The sequence below is a fragment of the Sceloporus undulatus genome, chromosome 1 (genome assembly GCF_019175285.1).
Source record: "Sceloporus undulatus isolate JIND9_A2432 ecotype Alabama chromosome 1, SceUnd_v1.1, whole genome shotgun sequence".
Taxonomy (NCBI): domain Eukaryota; kingdom Metazoa; phylum Chordata; class Lepidosauria; order Squamata; family Phrynosomatidae; genus Sceloporus; species Sceloporus undulatus.
Genome location: NC_056522.1, coordinates 139,459,675 through 139,479,556, shown reverse-complemented (window position 1 = coordinate 139,479,556; position 19,882 = coordinate 139,459,675). Strand labels below are relative to the sequence as shown.

The following is a 19,882-nucleotide window of genomic DNA, read 5'->3' as shown; positions in this document are numbered from 1 at the left end:
GCTTTGTACATACCTCTGAAGTAACTGTTGGTCTCTTATTCCTTTTCTAAGCTTCTAGTTTTTGTATGCAGTTCAGTGTGTAGTTACATAAACTTAAATCTAATTGAAATCAATGAGGCTCAACTGTGTACTTGTATTTGATTATCATTGGTATTTATAACATTTTTATGCATCAGCTTGTGGCGGTTTCTTCTATCATGCTTCCCCATGCTTCCTTTTTTCTATGTGCTTGTTCATATGTTCACAGGTACACTCTACCATTCCTCCATTTACCAACTCTTTCTCCATCATGCATCTCTGTCATATATCCCTACAATTGTTTTTTTCAAGAAAAAAGTACAATATATTTTAGCCTTCCCTTTCACATATTTTCCCCCACTACGCTGCACAGATGTTTTACCTTTATGTAACCCTAGTTTTCTCCATGTTGATGTACCTAGTAAGGTATCATATCACTTCTCCATGATTTTTTAAATTCTCATTACATTGTCAGAATTATATAAATATGCATCAGTGACCATATAATAGGAATTGTGTCATTTGTGTATATGTTGCTAATTATTGAAAGCCAACATTTCTCAGTGTTTGATAACAGAAACTTTAGGCAGATGGTTTTAATTACTGGGTATAATTTCAGGCTGTTTTGTAATTTGAGTGTTACTTCCATGTTATTTATTAGAGAGATTTGTCTATAGTTTTTCTCTCTGTCTTCACTAGTAAGAAATCGTATCTTTGACTTCTAGTGGTGAACTGTTCAGATCCAGGCTTTGTGGAAAATGCCGTTCGTCATGGACAGCAGAATTTCCCCGAATCTTTCAAGTATGGAATCACCGTGGTGTACCACTGCAAAAAAGGGTTTTATCTTCTAGGATCTTCTGCTCTGACCTGTAAAGCTAATGGTCTGTGGGATAGATCGTTGCCCAAATGTTTGCGTGAGTATCCAACAAATTGAATTAACATTCATTCATGATTATTTTTCTTCATTAGAAGAGGAGGAACAGCCGTTGTCACAGGAATGCATTAAGCAGTTGCTTTTGCACATATATCATTGGCACACTAAATCATGTGATACATTGAAAAAAATTTCATACCAACCTATCCTCTTTACCTTACATACCAAAATAACAAACCATAAATTGTATTTGCAGTCTTATGTTATTTTTAGAAAATATATCTTGGATTTATAAATGCATGTAAGATGTATATGTAGTTACATTTGAGGGGGCAGTGTGAGGTTACTTGTAGTCTGTCTTAATAGAGGAAGAAATATAAATCAGAAACCATCAAGGGACACAAGGCAAGCATAAAAGGATTACTACAGGATCCAGTTGAACTTTCCTCCCACCATTTCTCAGTTAACACATTAGCAGAGTACCACCGTTTCAGGAAGCAGGACATTGAAATACTTCCTGCTTTTTCATTTAGTTTTTCCTTTCCCATCAAGAGATCTAGCTGATAATTTACTTCCACTCATACCTGACTTGTGCTGATTTCCAAATTTCTCATTGTGGTTGCTCGGCTTTTCATATGCAATATAGTAGGCTGGATTTGACAGGAAAAGTAATAAAAAAAACCCTACCGGGTTTGATTTTTAAAACTATCATTATTAGTGGGAATGGTGATTTATTCCCCATTATGATCTTAAAGAAATTCATAGTTACATTCCATTGTCTATATTTTAATATTTAATTAGTTAGTTAGTTAGTTATATATACTTCTACGCTTATGAGAAATAAGCATCACAAAAAAAATCAGTAACTGCACCTATATTTCCTATTAATGAGAAGGACTCAAAATGTTCAGCCATTTGTTCTTTGTTCTACATTAATCATTTTCAGTTTAGGGATTGGGTTATCCGGAGTCTAGAAACTATCCTTGAATGCAGATTCAAAAGATCACAGAAGATAAAATGGGTCAGCCTGACAAACTGAAGGTTAATGGTGGCATGGAATAAAGCTATTTACCAGGAGAAACAAAAATGTAGATAGATAGACTGACAGACAGACAGACAGATATTATAGCTGAATAGCTAAGAGCAAGTACGGCAGCTTTGGAATCATGATGATAAGTGGAGCTGGCAAGAAAGTAGTTAATAAATTCAGGAACTAGAAATCAAAAGAAGCCAAGTGGGAGAATGTCATGTACAGTGCAGGTACAAAAGAAGCTAAACTGAAAGCAAATGTCTTGGAAGCTATTCTGCTTAAAAACTAGGATGAGCTTCAAGTAATTGCCTTCTAGGCAAGACTTACATGAACATGTTGTTTTGATCTCCATTTTTTCTCATGGCAGCAATATCTTGTGGGCACCCTGGAGTTCCAACCAATGCAATTCTATCAGGAGAGAAATTTACATATGGATCCACAGTTCACTACTCTTGTGAAGGAAGCCGAACTCTCATAGGAAACTCTAGTAGAGTATGCCAAGAAAACAGCCGCTGGAGTGGAACTCTTCCTCACTGTTCAGGTAGCTGTGCGCTGAATTAACTGCATCCAACCATGAAGCCATAGTTATTAGAAATATTCCCTTGGAACAGGTTGCTTTTTAAAAAACAAACAAACATATATTTGATTTTTCAGTTCAAACAGTATTCCAATTTTTGCAGTTTCGTTTTTCCTTTTCTCTTTGGTTATCCATATAAATTAATATATTATTTATATAAGGATTATCAAATTGATTGTCTTGTGTCTGTAGTGTGTCACATTTCCCACACAGCTGTTAATTTTGTACCTGTCACCTTTGGAAAACACTAATCACTTGATGCTTAGAGTCCACTTGATGCTTAAGCCAAGGAACGTGCTTAAGATAATTCTTCCACATAGATTTTCCTTTTTCTGTTCAAAACCATGTTTCCCACACAGAAACATGTAACTGGAAATTGTTTGTAATAAAAATATTTTAAAATAAAAAATAAATAAAATAAATCCTGTTTATGGCACAAACAACAGTAATGCAACACCAGTTTTATACAAAGTCCCAATTACAACAAATCTTAGCATATCCAGGATTTTCCTAATAAGGCTTTCCTTTCACTTCTGAATCCACCTTTTTGGGGTCTGGTCAGTGATTCAGATACTTACAAAAACTTTTCCCATCACTGTGTGTCTCGTGTTACAAGTAACTAGGCCAAATAACTGAGATATGGGCACTGGACATTTCTTGTTCTTAAGGATATCATTAACATCTAAAGCAGAACCAGGAGAAAATATGAGTTTCTGGGGTTTTTTGGATAAAATCTTGTGAGTCACCTCAGAAGATTAGCACCATGACATATATTTAAACTGTTTTGTGTGCATGCATATAAAATCAAACATCTGTGAACACTTATGCAGACTAAGAGAGAAAATTAAAGGCCAATTTTAGATCTCTGAAAGGTTAATAAATCATAAAAAAGTGAAATAAGGCACATCGTTGAAATCAACATCTTATCCCAAGTTGGTGAAAGAAGAAAAAATATACTTAGTGTTCTGTATGCATCCATAAATCTATACAGTTGTGTGAAATAGAAGATTTTAGCAGATGATCACCAGAACAAATTTCTGAAGTGTGTCACTTTATCTCTCTGTTACTGTTGGATGACTTCTTGAGTCTAGTTGTCATTGTCCTGAAATCATCCCATAGAGGAGAGGGCCTGGAAGTTATAGCAGATGTATTTTAATTATTCAAGAGACAATAAATTCATAAATTCATTTGAAATTTCATATGAAATATCAGGGGGAATTGAACTGTGCTCACTGCCTGGTATAAACAGGGCTATGTCACCCCTAGGCCTACAAACCATTGCTTCCCTGTCCCCCCATCCAAAGGTGAAGAAACTTACCTTAATGTAGTTGAAAAGAGGGGAAAGCAGAAGGAGAGACAAGTCCATGTTTTTGTGGTGTGAAAATGGGATAGACACTACAGGTCTCAGCATCTCCAGTGGGAAATAATGCTTTATGTGCAGCTCTTATACAGTTACAGTAAAAGCCATGGTCCATGTTCCCCTAAGCTCCTGTTTGATTTTTTAAAGAAATATTTCACCTCTGTGTACTTTATACCTATGATCTAGAATAACTTAACACAGGGCCCAAACAAACAGGTCAAAATAAAGCTACTTCAGGTCACTTTGGGGGTATGCTGTTTAAATGATGCATGTGTCCTGAGAGGCCAGAAGTTGCACCAAAACCATGCTCCAGGACTGGAGTACAGCTTTGGTGCAGCTTCTGGCCTCTTAAAATGTGTGTGCCATTTAAACAGCATGCCTCCAAAGTGACCCAAAGCAACTTTATTTTGACCTATCTGTATTGGACCCTTAAATAACTTAATCCAGCATGAAATATCTCTCAACCAAATGTATTCTTAGCAACTAGCCCATCCTGGCATGACTTCATAGCAAGAATATTGGTATGATATTTAGGCCAAAATCCTGTTTGGGGAAGCATAAGGCACAGCAGGTATACTTTTGGTGGAGATTCAAAAGGGCAATAGTGACTAGCTAGGGACAGCAGTTAGGGAGATTTCCTGGTATTTCCAGTAGTCATTCAGAGGTTGATTGACTCAAAGATGGAACTGCTCCCTGACTGCCATCTGCTTGCAATTGCACAGTCTGGGAAAAGCAATTTAACAAGGAGGTAGTGTATATCTTCTTGTACATTGTTCAAAAAGTACTTTACACTGGCATAATCCCTGATTATGATAGTATAAATTGCTAAGAGGATTCTGGCCTCTGAGTTTATGGCTCACACACGCGCACGCGCACACACACACACACACACACACACTCTCTCTAGATGCAGTCCTAATGACACATGCAGTGTTATTTTGCTTTAGTCCCTGTCTCATATTGTCTCTTAGCCAATTCACTTTAAACTGGATTGAAAGATCGTACTAATCATCATTTTTATTACTTACGTTTATACTTTACAGGGAATACCCCAGGGTACTGTGATGATCCTGGAGTGCCATCTCATGGCTCTAGACTTGGGGATGAGTTCAAGATAAAATCCCTACTACGTTTTTCCTGTGAAATGGGTTACCAGTTAAGAGGTTCCTCTGAACGAACATGTCTCCTTAATGGATCTTGGTCAGGTTTTCAGCCAGTATGTGAAGGTTAGTAGTAACCACAGCAGCATGAGAAGTCAGTTCCAAAAAGGATGAGTGGATTCTCTCGTTGCTATCATTCCATGTAATGTCCCCCCGCATTCAGCTCTCACAGAAATGCTTTCAAATATTAATCACACGAAAGGGTTCTGCATGGGTAAAAGGAAGTGAGGTTATACTTGCCACTGACATTTTGCACTGATCCAGCCCAACTTGTTGACTCCCAACTTCAACAGTGGCCCAAAATGTTTTATAGGCTTACCATTCTGGAAGGCAAGGTTTCTTATCTTTTTTTTCCCCCCATATTATTTTATTTTAAATTAAGACTTCTAAAGTGTGCTGCCTTTTCCTGTGGCCAGTGGTATGGCAAGGGTAGTGGATCCCTCACTATTGTTTCTGCTCTTTTCTCCCAAACTGAGTCTGGAAGAATGCTAGTCTTTATGGGTGATCTGGCAGAGAGTTTTGTAGATGGTGCTATGTTGCTCAGTGCAACTTTAGAAAAGAGAAAGAGAATGTTCAAAAGATTAGGAAAAAAGGAAAGGTAAGAAGCTTTGTCTTATGCCAAAAACAACCAAACCTCCTTTTTCTTCTGAATCATTCCCTCCTGCCTGAATCATTTTGCCCTGTTCATCATATGTTCTTTTAGGAGTCTGGTCCAGTGTTCCTCCATTTCTACTTGAACCCTGAAATGAAATAAACAGTGACTAGCCCTAGATTGCATATAGGATTCTGTATGTGTGTGTGCATGGTATAATTTTATCAGTGTACATTATATAGACAATGGTAAACTATAAGGTGGAGTCTGAGTAGGCAGCATCAGTACTTGTAGCAAATATCACCTATATCACAATCTGAAAGAACTAGGAACCAAAAAAGCAGATAAGAATCCAAAAATTTCTTTCTTTAGGAAACCTAAGGAAATAAGATGAAGTGATCTGAAAATTCATATCACTTGAATGAAGTTATATGTCCACATATATTGGATGAAGGGTGATGAAGCAAAAAGAATCATATTATTTATGTTTACTGTTCTGTGAGACTAATGGAAATTTACTGATTGAAAAAAGTTTAACATGTTCTCTATGTAGCACCTGTTAGGGCTATGAAAAAGAAGGTATATGCAATGGCCTCTCATTTTTACAAGCAAACCTGCTGTAACAGCTGAACATGGCTGTAGGCTGATGATCACTCATCCACAGCTTAATGAAAAGTTTCTTGTCTTTTTAAGGTTATAGGCAACATTTGCCTTCAGATAGTGAGGCAGAATTGGAGACGGTATGGGTGTATCGTAATTTAAGAACAAGAGCAGTAGCATTTTGATCTGGCTTCTCATTTTGTCCTTCCTTCACCTTTCAGTATACTTGCTGGTCATACCCATAAGTATTATGAATTTCTCCTCTCTTAATTTATTATAAGCATCTGTTCTCTTTTTAAGCCAACAATCCATCTTCCCTTAGTTTATAGATTATTTCCTACCAATAAAATGATTAACTTTTTCATATCTAGAACTGATACAATGCATTTATATCACGTCTCTGGCATGTCTGTGGACATTTTCATACAAGGCCCTATAAAATCCACTTAAAGGTGCCCATATTTTATGACATTTATGGAAGTTTTTGATTCATGAGAAAATGCAGAAAAGCCTTTGAAGGTATACATTGTAACAGAGCTGATTGGAGTCTTAAATGAAATGGTCAGGCTCATCTGGTATGCCAGCAAAGAAGCTGGCAAATGGAGCTCATTTAAATTACTGGCAGTCAGAGGTGGAATCCTGTTGGTGACCTATAGCATGGTGTCACTTATGCATATGTAAGTCACTTTTTCCACTGAATGGAGGTATTGCTTTCACTGTTGTCCAGTTCAGCATGAGAGTGCCCTTGGCTCCTTTTCCTCTTCTGCCTCACCACGGCCTCTGATGCCTTCTCTTCCATCCACCAGTGTAATGAAGGTACTGAAGTTGGCAAATAGGGTCTTGGCCCAAATAGGCAAGAGTTGTGGTTGACTAATGGGACTAGCTTGCTAATTATAAAAGTCAATGGGAGAATCGGACAGCAGGTCAGAAATAGGAAGTGCTCAGCAAGTAGAGATCTCTGAGTCTAGACTAATTGCCTTGACCAGAATGCACACAGGCAGCCCCACTGGAAAGGAGAGGGAGTTCTGAGCAGTGATGTCCATGATCCTCATATCTTAATTTAGCCATCCATTGCCAACGTCTTTCCCATTGGAGTAGATACTTAACTACAGAAGACAACCTTTCCCCCCTTCTCTGGCTAAGTTATATTCAAGGCCCTTTGCAAGAAGGTAAACATTGAATCTCCCTTACCTGAAATGCTTGGGACCAGAAGTGTTTTGGATTTTGGAATATCTGTATTTGCATGAATGTTCATAAAAAGACATCTTGGAAATGGAACCCAAATGTAAAAATAAAATTAATTTGTGTTTCATATATACCTAGCCTTGAAGGTAATTGTATACAATAATTTTGAATGAAACAAAATTTGTGTACATTGAACCATCAGAAATCAAAGATGTCTCTATTGTAGCCCCCATGAAAACAGGTTTGGTTTTTGGAATATTTCAGATTTTTGAATTCCAGGTAAAGGAGACATACTAAGAACCTCTTATCTACTATCTGTGGCCTACCATAGTGATTCCAGAAAAGGAATACTGTCCTGCCCCCATAGTGAAACCACACTTTGTACCTCTGCTATCTATATTACTTCACTTGTAGTGGGATTTCTCCTTTAAAATGATGCAGACATTAAAAGCCAGTGTGGAAATCAGGCTGGGGACACCATTTCCTAACCATTTAATTGTGGTTTAAGATCCTAAAAGGAATTACTTTTCTTAAATGCCTTTATGGAGGGCACTGAGCTGAGAACCTGGAGCCATCCTACCAGGTTAATGTGTTAACTGGGGTATAACTATGAAGAAAAAAATGTGAATCTCCTTTTAAAAAAAACAAAAGAAAACAAAACTACCTGCTTTACAGAGGCAAGGAAGTGGATTTTCTGGGGGGAAAAACATTTGATGTGGAAATGGGTAAATACAGGAACTGAAACAGAGTTGAAATTTCCAGTTTGATTTGTTGTTGAGGATGATGGGAGTATGAGAGAGAGCTATTTGGAGCCAACTCTTCCACTTTCAGTTCTTTCCTTTCTATAGGTTTTTGTGGGCTTCTGCCAAAAATGTTACTGCGGCAGCAATTTTCCTAGACTATCTGTCATATGAAGTATTTGATTGTCCTCACATCCTCCTCTAACCGTAGTTTACCTTGAAACACCTGGGGCCTTTTTCAGATCTGCCTTCCTTGAAAGCTCTTAACTTGTAAGCAAGCCTGTCATCCTTCCATTCCTTTTACCAGTTGCCCCATTCTTTTTACCTATTAACTATAACCGGACTTTCAAGGCACACCTTTCAAATATATTCATTTTATGCATACATATCCCAAACCACTCATGGGATATGTGTGGATACAATTTTTGCCTAGCCCACAGCCAGTCTGAGAAGTTTTCACTAGGAGAAGCTTCCAAAGGGGGGGGGAGTTCCATTAGAGCACCTTTCACACATCCCTAGCTGTCACTTTTCCCTATTTGCAAATTGTTTGACTTGAACTGATATCTTGAAAAGGTAAGCTGCTGTCAGCTGAAAGGGATCACCAGAAGGAATGTTGCAATGGATACCTTTAATGAGGCCCTGTATTTTTCACAAGGAAGCTGAACAGTTGAACATCAAACATTGGCTTCACTTAGCGAAATTTAATCTTGTTATTCTTGGTATATCCTAGGAGAGGAACTGGTCTGAATTTTATGCTTTCTATGCATATTTAGGTGTGGAGCTTAAAAGAAGGGAAATGTTCCTCTTTTCCAGAGCTTTGCATATGTTCTCATTTTCTCTTTCTTTGATTTTTACTGTGTATTTACAAACACATTCAGAGGGGGGATGTATCTGTACCAGGTGTACCCTAATCAAGTAAAATGGCAATGTAATCCCAACAAATAAGGAAAATATAACTTCTCAACTTTTGTATTAATAAGTACTATAGCAATGTTACACATGAAACAACTGTACAGCTATTTGCTTTCAGTTTTTCTCCATCCATTTATAATAGAAAGCAAACTGATTATCATTTTCTGCCTCCTTCACTTCTGATAGCTGTGTCTTGTGGAAATCCTGGAACACCAGCCAATGGCAAGATAATCTACAGTGATGGGATTTCATTCTCCAGCTCAGTCATCTATGCCTGTTGGGAAGGTTATAAGACTTCAGGCCTAACTACTAGGCACTGTACAGCCAATGGGACATGGACTGGCACAGCTCCGGACTGCACAGGTCTGGAATTTAGACCCTGTTAAAAATATGTGTAATAATGGGGAAAGACATATTTTTCAAGTGTTGACAAACCCTGACACTCAAGAAGGACCCTGCACTGATGAGAACCTTTGCATTTAGGGGCTTATTCTGTGCAAAATGCACTTATGGTTGTTTTGCATAGACAACAGCATTTTCTTCACAGCAGAATTTTCTGTACAGGAATTAACATGTCTGCATTGAAATGTCATTTTCCATGGGGGGGAAACCCCACTGTTTCCTATGCAGAAAATGTTGTAGTTGGGTATTTATTTTATGTAAAATTTGTACATAGTTGATATGCATAGAAAACAGTATGTTCTGCACAGAAATTAATATTTCCACATTGAAATATTATTCCCCATGCAGAAAATGCTGTTTTCTGTTCAAAACAACCATGTGGAAATTTGTATAGAGTAAGTCTTGAATTGTGAATAGGCTTTGAAAACAGTGGTTTTCGAAGATTTTCTCACAGCAGGAAGAAAAATGCTGAAATTACTTATCACTACCTTTGGGAAGAAATTTACTGAAGAATTACATCCGTAATGGTATGTTTTCTTAGGTTTCCAACTTTAGGTGTCTATAATTTTATACAGATTGCCCAATGATGGGGCCACATTTAGACACTGAGATTTCCTTTCATACATGTATAGGATTGTGCTCCTCGTTTTACTGTGCTGCAATCACATATATAGCTGTTTTTCAAAGAGATCAATTAAGCTTGCTGGACATATCTATGTATAATTATGCACAAGAAAAAAAAAGATCTTGTACAGTCTTCCCCAACTTGACACCTTTCAGACGTATTGGACTAGAAGTGGCCGGGTCTGATGGGAGTTACTGGCAAAACATAGTCTATCTAAAATAAAACTACCTTAAATCACATGCATCCTATCAGTGCAGTCTTGAATAATGATGATATTTAGTCTTTCAACATTTCAAATGTATTATGAGATTTGCTTACTGAGGAATAGCAGATTTGTCCAATTATACTTCTATTCTTTCAGCCTGCACTGGAAACAATAAAGATTTGAGATTTATGCAATTATCATCTGGGGAATGCTATCTGCAAAATAAATCAGAAAACAAAGATATGCAGTGAAACTCCTAAAAATGTGCACTGCTGGAAATGTGACCTAGAACTGTGGAAATGTGTTTGGATAGCATTTACTTGGATTTGGGCACCAGGGGGCTTCTGCAGTTTGTGACCACAATTCCTTTTTGAGGATCAGACATTTTACTCTTAATCCTATGGGATCCTTGCTACACAAGCAAAAGCATCTGGTTATATTTGCATTCCAGCAGGATCCACATCCACTACAACACATACGCATGTGCCTACATCCACATCCACACTTGCAAAATTGCTTTTGTTTAGGAGTCACTTTGAGGTTCAACAGGGGGCTGCTTGAATATAAATGTTAACTAAAGAATATAACTTTGCATGCCAAGGTTTTGGACAGTGGTTATTCTTATGTACCTGTGCACATGTGTTATGAGATATAGCTGTTTCTTCTAAAAATCTCTCCATTTGTCTTGTTTCATCACGCAGTGATCAGTTGTGGAGACCCTGGTGAATTATCAAATGGCATTCATTTTGGAAATGATTTCACGTTTAATAAGACAGTCACCTACCAATGCAATCCAGGGTATCTAATGGAACCCACTGGCCCAACCACAATACGCTGTACCAAAGATGGCACCTGGAACCAGAGTAAACCCATCTGCAAAGGTCTGATCTCTACCCAGCTTATTAATGTTGTTCTGCTATTGCTGTATCAATGTGACTTTCACACATTTGTAATGTATATGATTTTTCTCGTTTAAAAGCATGGGCAAATGGAAAGCCTGTAATGTATCTGGGCTTTGAGAGAGCAACAATAAGTACACAGAAATGAAACTGAGAAAACAAGAAACATGGTAACTATTTAATAAAGCAATTAAGAGCCAGTCAGATTTACATTCTGGGTTATTAAGCAGGAAGGACACACTCCATCTACGTGTGTTATTGTGAAGGAGGAAATGTAGCACAGAACATGCATATAAGCAGATAAAAGAAGGATACAAAAAGGTAAAAGGAGTCATGGTTGCCTACTACCACATCATAACAGCCATGTTGTCAGAACCATCTAATTCCCCCAATACCCTGTATTTAATAGAACTGGCTGCATAAAAGCAAGATGTGTGAAGTTTAGCAGGCTACTTCTATAGTACAAGCAGATAAGTGGCAAACATGTTTGGGTTCCTCTAAAATAATGGTTCAAGTTATTTTTTTAAAAAAAAACCATGGTATACATTCTAGCGATGTGATTTTTAAAATATTAATTATATATTGTTATTTTAATTATTACTTCCAATTTATGTTATTGGTTTAGATTAAAAACTATTAGCACTCCTAACGAGGGAAGAATTTACAGAATTGTTGAGTTATCATTCACCAATTGATTCAACAGTATATTCTGGTTGGGACTCACAACTAGATTTATGCTTATGATAGTATTACCTTTTTATACCCCATATTTCTACCTCTGAGTCCAAGGTGGTGTACAAGGCTGTTTTCCACTTTGTTGTCACAACCACCTCATGAAATAGTTCAGAAGAGAGAGAGAGGGGGGGAAAACATTACTGATTTGACCTAGATCTCCCAAGTACCAGTCTAATATTGTAACCACCTTCTCACAATTGGACAATTCAGCTAAAGTTAATTTGCCCCACTTTGGAGTGAAGACTTGAGAAACTGTAGAAATGGGTCAGCCATTTCCCCATCTCCACTGTGGTCTCCTGCTTCTAAGGGAGGAACTAGGAGGAATGCATGAAATGTTACCATGGAATCATATTCAGTCAATAAGAAATTAGTGTAGGGAATATCCACATTATAAAATCTCAGTGTTGACACCACCACACATGACATCTTTCATCCTTTCCTTCTCATTCTGCTCCATAAGACAGCCATAATGAGAAAATTCTTCTCTGACTTCATAGTTCAGTTGACAGAAAGAGGGTATTGTTTAAATTACTGACAACGGCAGTAAAGTGATATATAAGTATGCAATTTACTACAAGCACTTTAAATGTATATTTATTTATTTCCCTTCTATTGACTAGCCCTAAGCTTCTAGATCTACCCTAAATCACCCATTCTATCCAATGCATGCTGCATCTCACAAGAAAACGTGGTTCATAAGCAGAATGTCCCAGTTCAGTCCCAGTCCTGCCCAGTTAAAAATATGATCTTGGACTGAGGAAGAACTGGATCTGAGATTACGGAGGGCTGCTATAGTAGTTGACTTCCTGGATAATTGTATTTTGGAGGGCAAGGAGCCATGAACGTGTGGAGATAATGAATATGGTATTGAAGATAGATTATCAAAATGTGTTTTGAGCTAGAAGTCTCATTTCTGGGGATATGATGTAATGCTTTCTTCTCACAATAAGCAACAAAATGGGACACATAGATGTCATTGCTAGTTCGAAGCAGCATAACCCATATTTAATAACATATTTAGTTTTGTCAATTCATTTGGCACATATTTTTCCACGCTGATTATTGCAGACCATCCTATCCCACTTTCCAAACTGGCTCAGTAAAAAACAACCTCACATGTTAATATGTTGAACTGGAACAATTTATCAGACTCTTTACCTCTTGCAGTGAAATTAAAGGGTTTTGAAAGTGTTGAACTTTGGTTGGATTATGCTCATCTTAAAAAAACTGCTTTGTGCTATTCTGCCCTATCTTCATATTTTCAAATAGGAAAAAAAATTAAATTACAGTTTGATGTGCTGCTTTAAAAGAGTTTCTAAATGTTGTCCTTGACAACCATTGTGGAGCAGGAAGAATGTCATGGGTTGAAATGCCCTTGGAAGATAAAGAAAAGAATAAAAAAGATTAACCCCTAGCATACTAGTAAAAGCAAAAAAGTTCATTCAAAAATTCTAATTAAAGCTATAACTTTTTAAAGTTAAATATTTCAAAATGCATTTAATGAAGAAATCAGACTGACTGTTGCCAAAAAATAAAGTTACATAGAAAATAAAATATTATGGGTGAGAATAACTGGATCCTTGGAAGGTGCTGGTCAGGAAAAATGCAAAGGGGGTGGATTGTCTCTTTTCATGCAGCCTTTGTCATTCTCAGTATTTGTTGTGAAGACCTGGAAAACCTTCTAGAGGGAGGTTTCAAGTGGCATGGAGGGCTGGTAGGAAATGAAGAAAAGGATAGTGTTCCCTTGGCTCAGGAACTGTGTTGATAAAGACATTGAACCCCTATGAGAGGTTCAACTTAGGGTCGCCATAAGTAAAAGATGACTTGGAAGCAGACAACAACAAGAACAACAAAAAGAAATTATTATATACATAACTTGCAAAGTTTTTTAGTTTTTTTTCTGAAATAATTTCATTGCCAGTGCCTGTGTATGCACATATCATTGACTAAAGACTGAAGATAAAACAATTTTATATGATAGTATATCTGCATTAAAATTATTTTTGTTTCAACTTTTGTGTAGTGTTTTACCAGTGCTTAGGACTTCATGGGTGCATCACCAAACACTGAAAAATCATTGAAATAATCGCACTTGAAGTTAACTAGTTGCATTTTTCAGTGTCTTCTCAGTGTCCACAGGTATACATAATGTGTAGGTTGGGTAGGAAAAACAAATGATCTGGAAGCATAAGAAACCATAGAAACCATGTGAGTCCCAGTTCTGAAATTAATTTTAGAAAATGTTAGTTAGCGGAATTCAAGAGGAATAGAATACAGAACAAAGTTTATTATGAAGTATAATACCAAGGTTTGAAACTGTAGCTGGCATCATGTTGGTGAATTATGACAGGTTACGACAGACGTACACAACTGTAAAGCAGTTTTGTTTTGTTTTTACAGGGGTGGAACTCTTTTCCAAGCAAACAACAATCCAAACTTCCCCAACCCATTTTTAAGAGACAGAGTTCAACTAGGACTCTGGGAAATAGTGTCAAAATCCCTGCTTGACTATGCAAACTCACAGGGTTATCTTCAACAAGTCACACCCTCTCATACTCAGAAGAAAGCAAAAGCAAATCCACTTTGAACAAACCTTGCCATGAAAACCCTATGATAGGTTTTTAGGGTCCCCCTAAGTCAGAAACGAGTTGAAAACAATAACAACTATTTTAAAAAAAACTCATCCATTTCCATGTCAGAGATCAGAGGGATCAGCAAGCTATTTTTGTGTTGTTGTATGTGCTGCAAGAATATCTTCTGCAGGAATTTTTCAAGAACACCCCCCCCCCCTCCCAAATGCCTCTGCAGATACCTATTACAGTGTATCCAGCCACAGGGAGATATCTGGACTTCTTCCCATTGATCTCCCCACTCTCTGACAATATGGAAATGATTGTGTGTGATGAGAGGGTGCTGCACTTTTTATAAGGTTTTGTGGGGGTGGCATTGGGAAGTATAACTACAGAGACTTAACTACATGATACCCATTCGTCTCCTGCCTCCCTAAAGCAGTATAACAGCCCACAATTTGGGGGTTTTTAAATATCTTGTTTCTCTTCTTTTTTTCCCCAATAGCTATCACATGTGGCCCACCTCCTCAAGTGCTGTATGGAAAGGTAGAAGGATCAGATTTTCATTGGGGATCAAGTATAAGTTATAGTTGTGCTGATGGGTATCACCTTTCCAATTCTGCTATCCTTTCATGTGAAGGACGAGGAGTATGGAGAGGAGAGGTTCCACAGTGTCTGTGTAAGTTTATTAAGATCAAATTATTCATTGTTTAAATTAAATTAACTTTAGCCTCTTTTTAAAAGAAACTGCTACATATACTTATTAGGAAAAAAATAGAACAGAATGTCTTACCAGTTTCCATCTAGTATTTTGTATTTTCCAGTTCCTGTAGCACAGTTGTAGAAGACTGATATCATTTTACTGCCATGGTTCCATACTGTAGAATCTTGGCATGTAGTTTTGTGAGAGACTTTGAATATTAAGCTCTTGTCCCCATCCCCAAGCTTCGGGATGATAAGGGGCCACCGCTTAACAACACCTGATGCCCTAGGCTAACCGGTTATTCGCATGTTTGCATCTCTGCCCCTTGTCACTGGGGGACACTGAATTGATGTGGTCCCCGCAATGCCGACACTGCTGCAATCTCAGCACCCCTGTGTCCCCATTGGACTCTCGATCCAGTGCTACGCAGCTCTGGAAACCACGCCCAACAGATCTAAGACCTATGTAACTGCCCTGAAGTTGTGACAGAAAGCTCCCAACCTCAAAAATAGGGAGGGTGAGTGGGGAGAGCCGAGCTGGAATGGCAGCGAGGCCCTAGTCCATGTGGCCTTATAAAGGCCTGCTGCCCAATCGCCCTCTCAGCACTCTAACCAATCCCAGGAGACACCAGTGCCAATGCTGCCCAATCAGGAGGCACTTCTGGCCCCAGCACTTCCTGGAAGCTGTAGTCCAAGTGCCAGGAGGAAGTGGCTCCCTTTCCGGCCCCCAGCCAGCCAATTACAGGCCTGGAAGCCCCTGCGAAGCATGCCGGAGGCCGGAGCATGCCAAGAGACAACCCAACAACTGTGACTCTCCCGGCATGGCAACCAGGCCGGCCCACTGAATTTCTCAGATACAAAACCCAAATTCTCTTCATTATTTCTGTTGTCCACAGGTCTTCTCCAACTCATTACTAGATTTTACTTGATCTTGTTATTTTAACACCGTGTATCCTGTTAATAAATATAAAAATTGCATATCTATGTCAAAGTGTGCAACTGAGCACAAATGGAGATAGCAGTAACATAGCATTCTTTAATCTCTGAAACCCTGTTCTTTAAACATGACCTGTTTGACACAAATACAAAAAGCAGGGTGGTGTCTGTTAGCTTACAATGATAAAACAACTGTCTCATTGTTCATTGCACTGCTACTATATCTTTTTTTAAAAGTATCTTATTAAATACTCCTCCTTTTTTCTATAACAGCTGTCTTTTGTGGAGAGCCTGGTATCCCAGCTGAAGGACGACTCAATGGGAAAAGTTTCACGTATAGATCTGAAGTATCATTTCAGTGCAGACCACCTTTGATACTGATAGGTTCTTCAAGGAGAATATGCCAGGCAGATGGAAGCTGGAGTGGAATTCAGCCAGCATGTATTGGTAATTCAGATGATTATTTGTACTTCAGTTAACCTCACACACATGAAATGCCATTTTACTCACATAGCTAAAGGTAAAAACCATGTACTGCAAAAAAATAACAACAACCTGTAATCTAAGATTGTACAAATGCTATTTTGTTATGAAATGTATTTGAAAGATGCAACTGAAGCTAGCTAATCACAGCAGGGAGAAACCAAAATGAATAGATAGTATCTGGAAGAATGTTGTAATTGGATATTTAGAATCAATAAAATTATGAAGTCAAGAACAGAAATGTTGGAAGATGGCTTTAATAGGAAAGAGATACAGTAAAGAAGCATAGTTATCAATACAAGTATTTAGCATATATCTACATTACACAGTTATAGTCAATTGATACCATATTAATAACACTAGGTTCCATCCTATGAAATTCTCAGTTATGTAGTTTAGTGCATGATTATATACAGTACTGGAGATTTAGAGGGAGTGAACTAATGCCTCCATAGCAGATATTTCTAAGTACCTGAAGCTGTGACAGTTAAAGTTCTACCAGATTTATATAACTGTATAATGTAGATATAATCTCAATATACTGTGGGCTTCAGGAGTGCTGATTTCAATAAACTCAGGGAAATACTGGATGAGCTGTCATGGTCAAAAATGCTCAGTGGAAAGGGAATTCAAAGATATAGCCATGTTAGTCTGTAGAATCAGTATATAGAAAGATTTTGTGGCACTTTTGAGACTAACTGAAAGCAAGAAAAATTGGCAGCATGAGCTTTCGTAGACTTCAGTCTATTTCCTCAGATGCATTTAGTGGAGTGGAAGCCAGGTAGGTAGGTAGGTAGGTAGGTAGGTGTGTGTGTGTGTGTGTGTGTGTGTGTGTGTGTGTGTATATATGCCATTTGTATGTGAGGATGTCAATACAAATTACAAATTTATTGTATGAAAATGAAGTTGCAGGTTCAATTTTAACAATGGCCGTTAGTGCACAAAAACATAGGAAACTGGTCTTTGCGCATGGAGAGGAAGGAGTTGATGATGGGATGGGATATTGAAGGCGTAATTGTAAAGAATTCCAAAAGGATAAAAACTTGGTCATGTCTAAAGAAACCAGGGTGAATATACAAAGAACCTTCAAATGATTTGAGGACTAAAAAAGACATGTGTAAGCAATGGAAGAAGGGGGCCACATCAGCCTCCTCTTCCTCCCATCACCAAAGAGGAAAGCAAACAAATAGCCAATACATGAAAGGAAAGTCAGAAAACCTAAAACGCAGAATTAGTTCAGCCTTGCTAGAGAGGTTCAAAATACAGTGGTACCTCGGGATACGAAATACCCAGGTTACGAAATTTTCGGGATACGAAAAAATCCCATAGGGAATTATTGTTTCGGGTTACGAATGTTTTTTCGGGTTACGAAAAAACTTTTGGTGCTTTTTTCGGCTTTTTCGCACGCGCGGCTTTTCCCCATAGCGCCTATGGCAATTCGGCTTACGAAGGCTTTTGGGTTACAAAGCGGCCGCGTTACGAATTAATTTCGTAACCCGAGGCACCACTGTAATACAAGGTCCCCACTATGTATCCTTATTATGTAGCTATGTTTAGCTATGGAGATATCATATGGAATGTTCAGTTTCTAAAACATAACTAAGGCCCGTTCCGCATGGGCAAAAAGTACGTGCTTGGCACATACTAGGGTTGACAGAGGGTGTCCCTTCCGGATGCCCTAACCCTAGACGTGCCGAGCACGTTCAAAATGACAGCGCCCTTCTACATGGGTGCCGCCATTTTGATGTAGCGGACGCTTAGCGTACGCACGTCATGGCGCGCAGAAATGACGCCGCAAGTGCACCATTGGCACTTGCAGCACATTACCGCAGCGCAAAAAGAAGCCGCTTTTTCCACTTCTTTTTCGCCACCGGGAATCTTCCCGTTTGAAGGCTGAGACTTCCTGGCTGTGGAAATGGAGGCGGCGGCAGACTGTCCTTTTTGGGCGGTCTGTAAAGCGCCTAAGTCATTGGAAAACTGCACACGTTGATTGCCATTCACATTTGTTTCCTCCTGATTAAATCGTCATGAGGCATCCCACTCCTCCCGTCATAAAAGCATCACACAGCAGCCATTTCCCAATAAGGGAATGTGTGGCCACACCACCATTGAGGTCAATGGGACTTCACTAGCCCTCATGGAGGATGCCTTCGCTCTTCTTTCCTCCCTCACCTGCAGTGGGCCAGGCAGCAACAGCAGGGGGCCACCACAACCACCTCTGCCTCTTCCTCCCGCCTCTTGTGGATGATTAATCCTTGATGGGAAGTCCACGGATACTGAGACAGACTGTACTAAAGGAATTTATAGATGTAATCCCAGAGCCACTGTCTAAATCTTTGAGAATCTTGGTGAATAGACTCTGAGAAGATTGGAAGAAGGCATCATCAAAAAGAGCTAATGAGGATCTGGAGCAACTACAAATCATGTGAGCTTGATGTTGTAACCATTCAAGGAAAGAACAGATAAAACAGTCACTATGTCTACATTAGAAAGTAATGCTGATTGCATCAGATGAAGGGGCTATAGTTCCCAAAAGGGTATGCTATGAAACTGGTTAATTTTTAAGGTTCTGTGAGCCTCCTTTTTTGTGTTGTTGACATCTGAGCAAGGATTTAAAAATTATTTAAAAACGTGATGCTTGGTTTATTCTGAAGCTAGAGAAGTTTGTGAGAACCCAGTTCATCAGGAGATCCATGGAGCTCAACGTCCCTCTTGCCCTAAGAGCTTCAGAGAGAGAGAGAAGGAGAGAGAGAGAGAGATAAATTTTGAGGGAGAGGGAATTTGAAAGAAAAAGAGATCAGGAAGACCACAGTTTAGAAATTACAGTAGGAAGAGAGAACTACAGCTTGATACCACACACAGCATTCATTCAGCAGCAACAATAAGCCTATACATTTGGCCCTCAGTATTGACAAGCTGGCCCTTTGATTTTTCACGGAGAGCAAGCCTGCATTGTCCCCACTGATGGCGCGTGCATGTGGGCCTCTTCATCATTAGGGATAGTAAGAAGGAGGGGAACTAAATGGGTAAGCAAATCAATTAGGGAGAGATCTTTAAGTTTCTAATGAGACTTCAGGTGAAATCCCATTGTCCTAATGGGGGTGCGGCTGTATGCACTAGCTGCCACTGGGGACAATGGAACTTGAGCATCTGCGGATTTTGGTATCCACATGGGGGCCCAGAATGGATCCTTGCAGATACCAAGGCCTGCTGTAAAACCTGAAACAATATGGATACTAGCAGATAGCATGATAGAAAAAACTGCAACTCATTTTGA

General features: G+C 38.7%; 1 protein-coding gene across 2 annotated transcripts in view; it reads left to right on the top strand.

Annotated features, from left to right (window-relative positions):
- The window catches only part of CSMD1 (CUB and Sushi multiple domains 1), a 1,231,469-nt gene that overhangs the window by 1,169,017 nt on the left and 42,570 nt on the right, over positions 1-19,882 (top strand). For both annotated transcript variants that reach the window (XM_042480556.1, XM_042480547.1), the window contains exons 55-61: positions 744-932; positions 2,290-2,463; positions 4,903-5,085; positions 9,235-9,411; positions 10,982-11,161; positions 14,990-15,163; positions 16,396-16,569. In XM_042480556.1, coding sequence (XP_042336490.1) covers positions 744-932; positions 2,290-2,463; positions 4,903-5,085; positions 9,235-9,411; positions 10,982-11,161; positions 14,990-15,163; positions 16,396-16,569 — 1,251 coding nt within the window. The remainder of the gene's footprint in view (positions 1-743; positions 933-2,289; positions 2,464-4,902; positions 5,086-9,234; positions 9,412-10,981; positions 11,162-14,989; positions 15,164-16,395; positions 16,570-19,882) is intronic.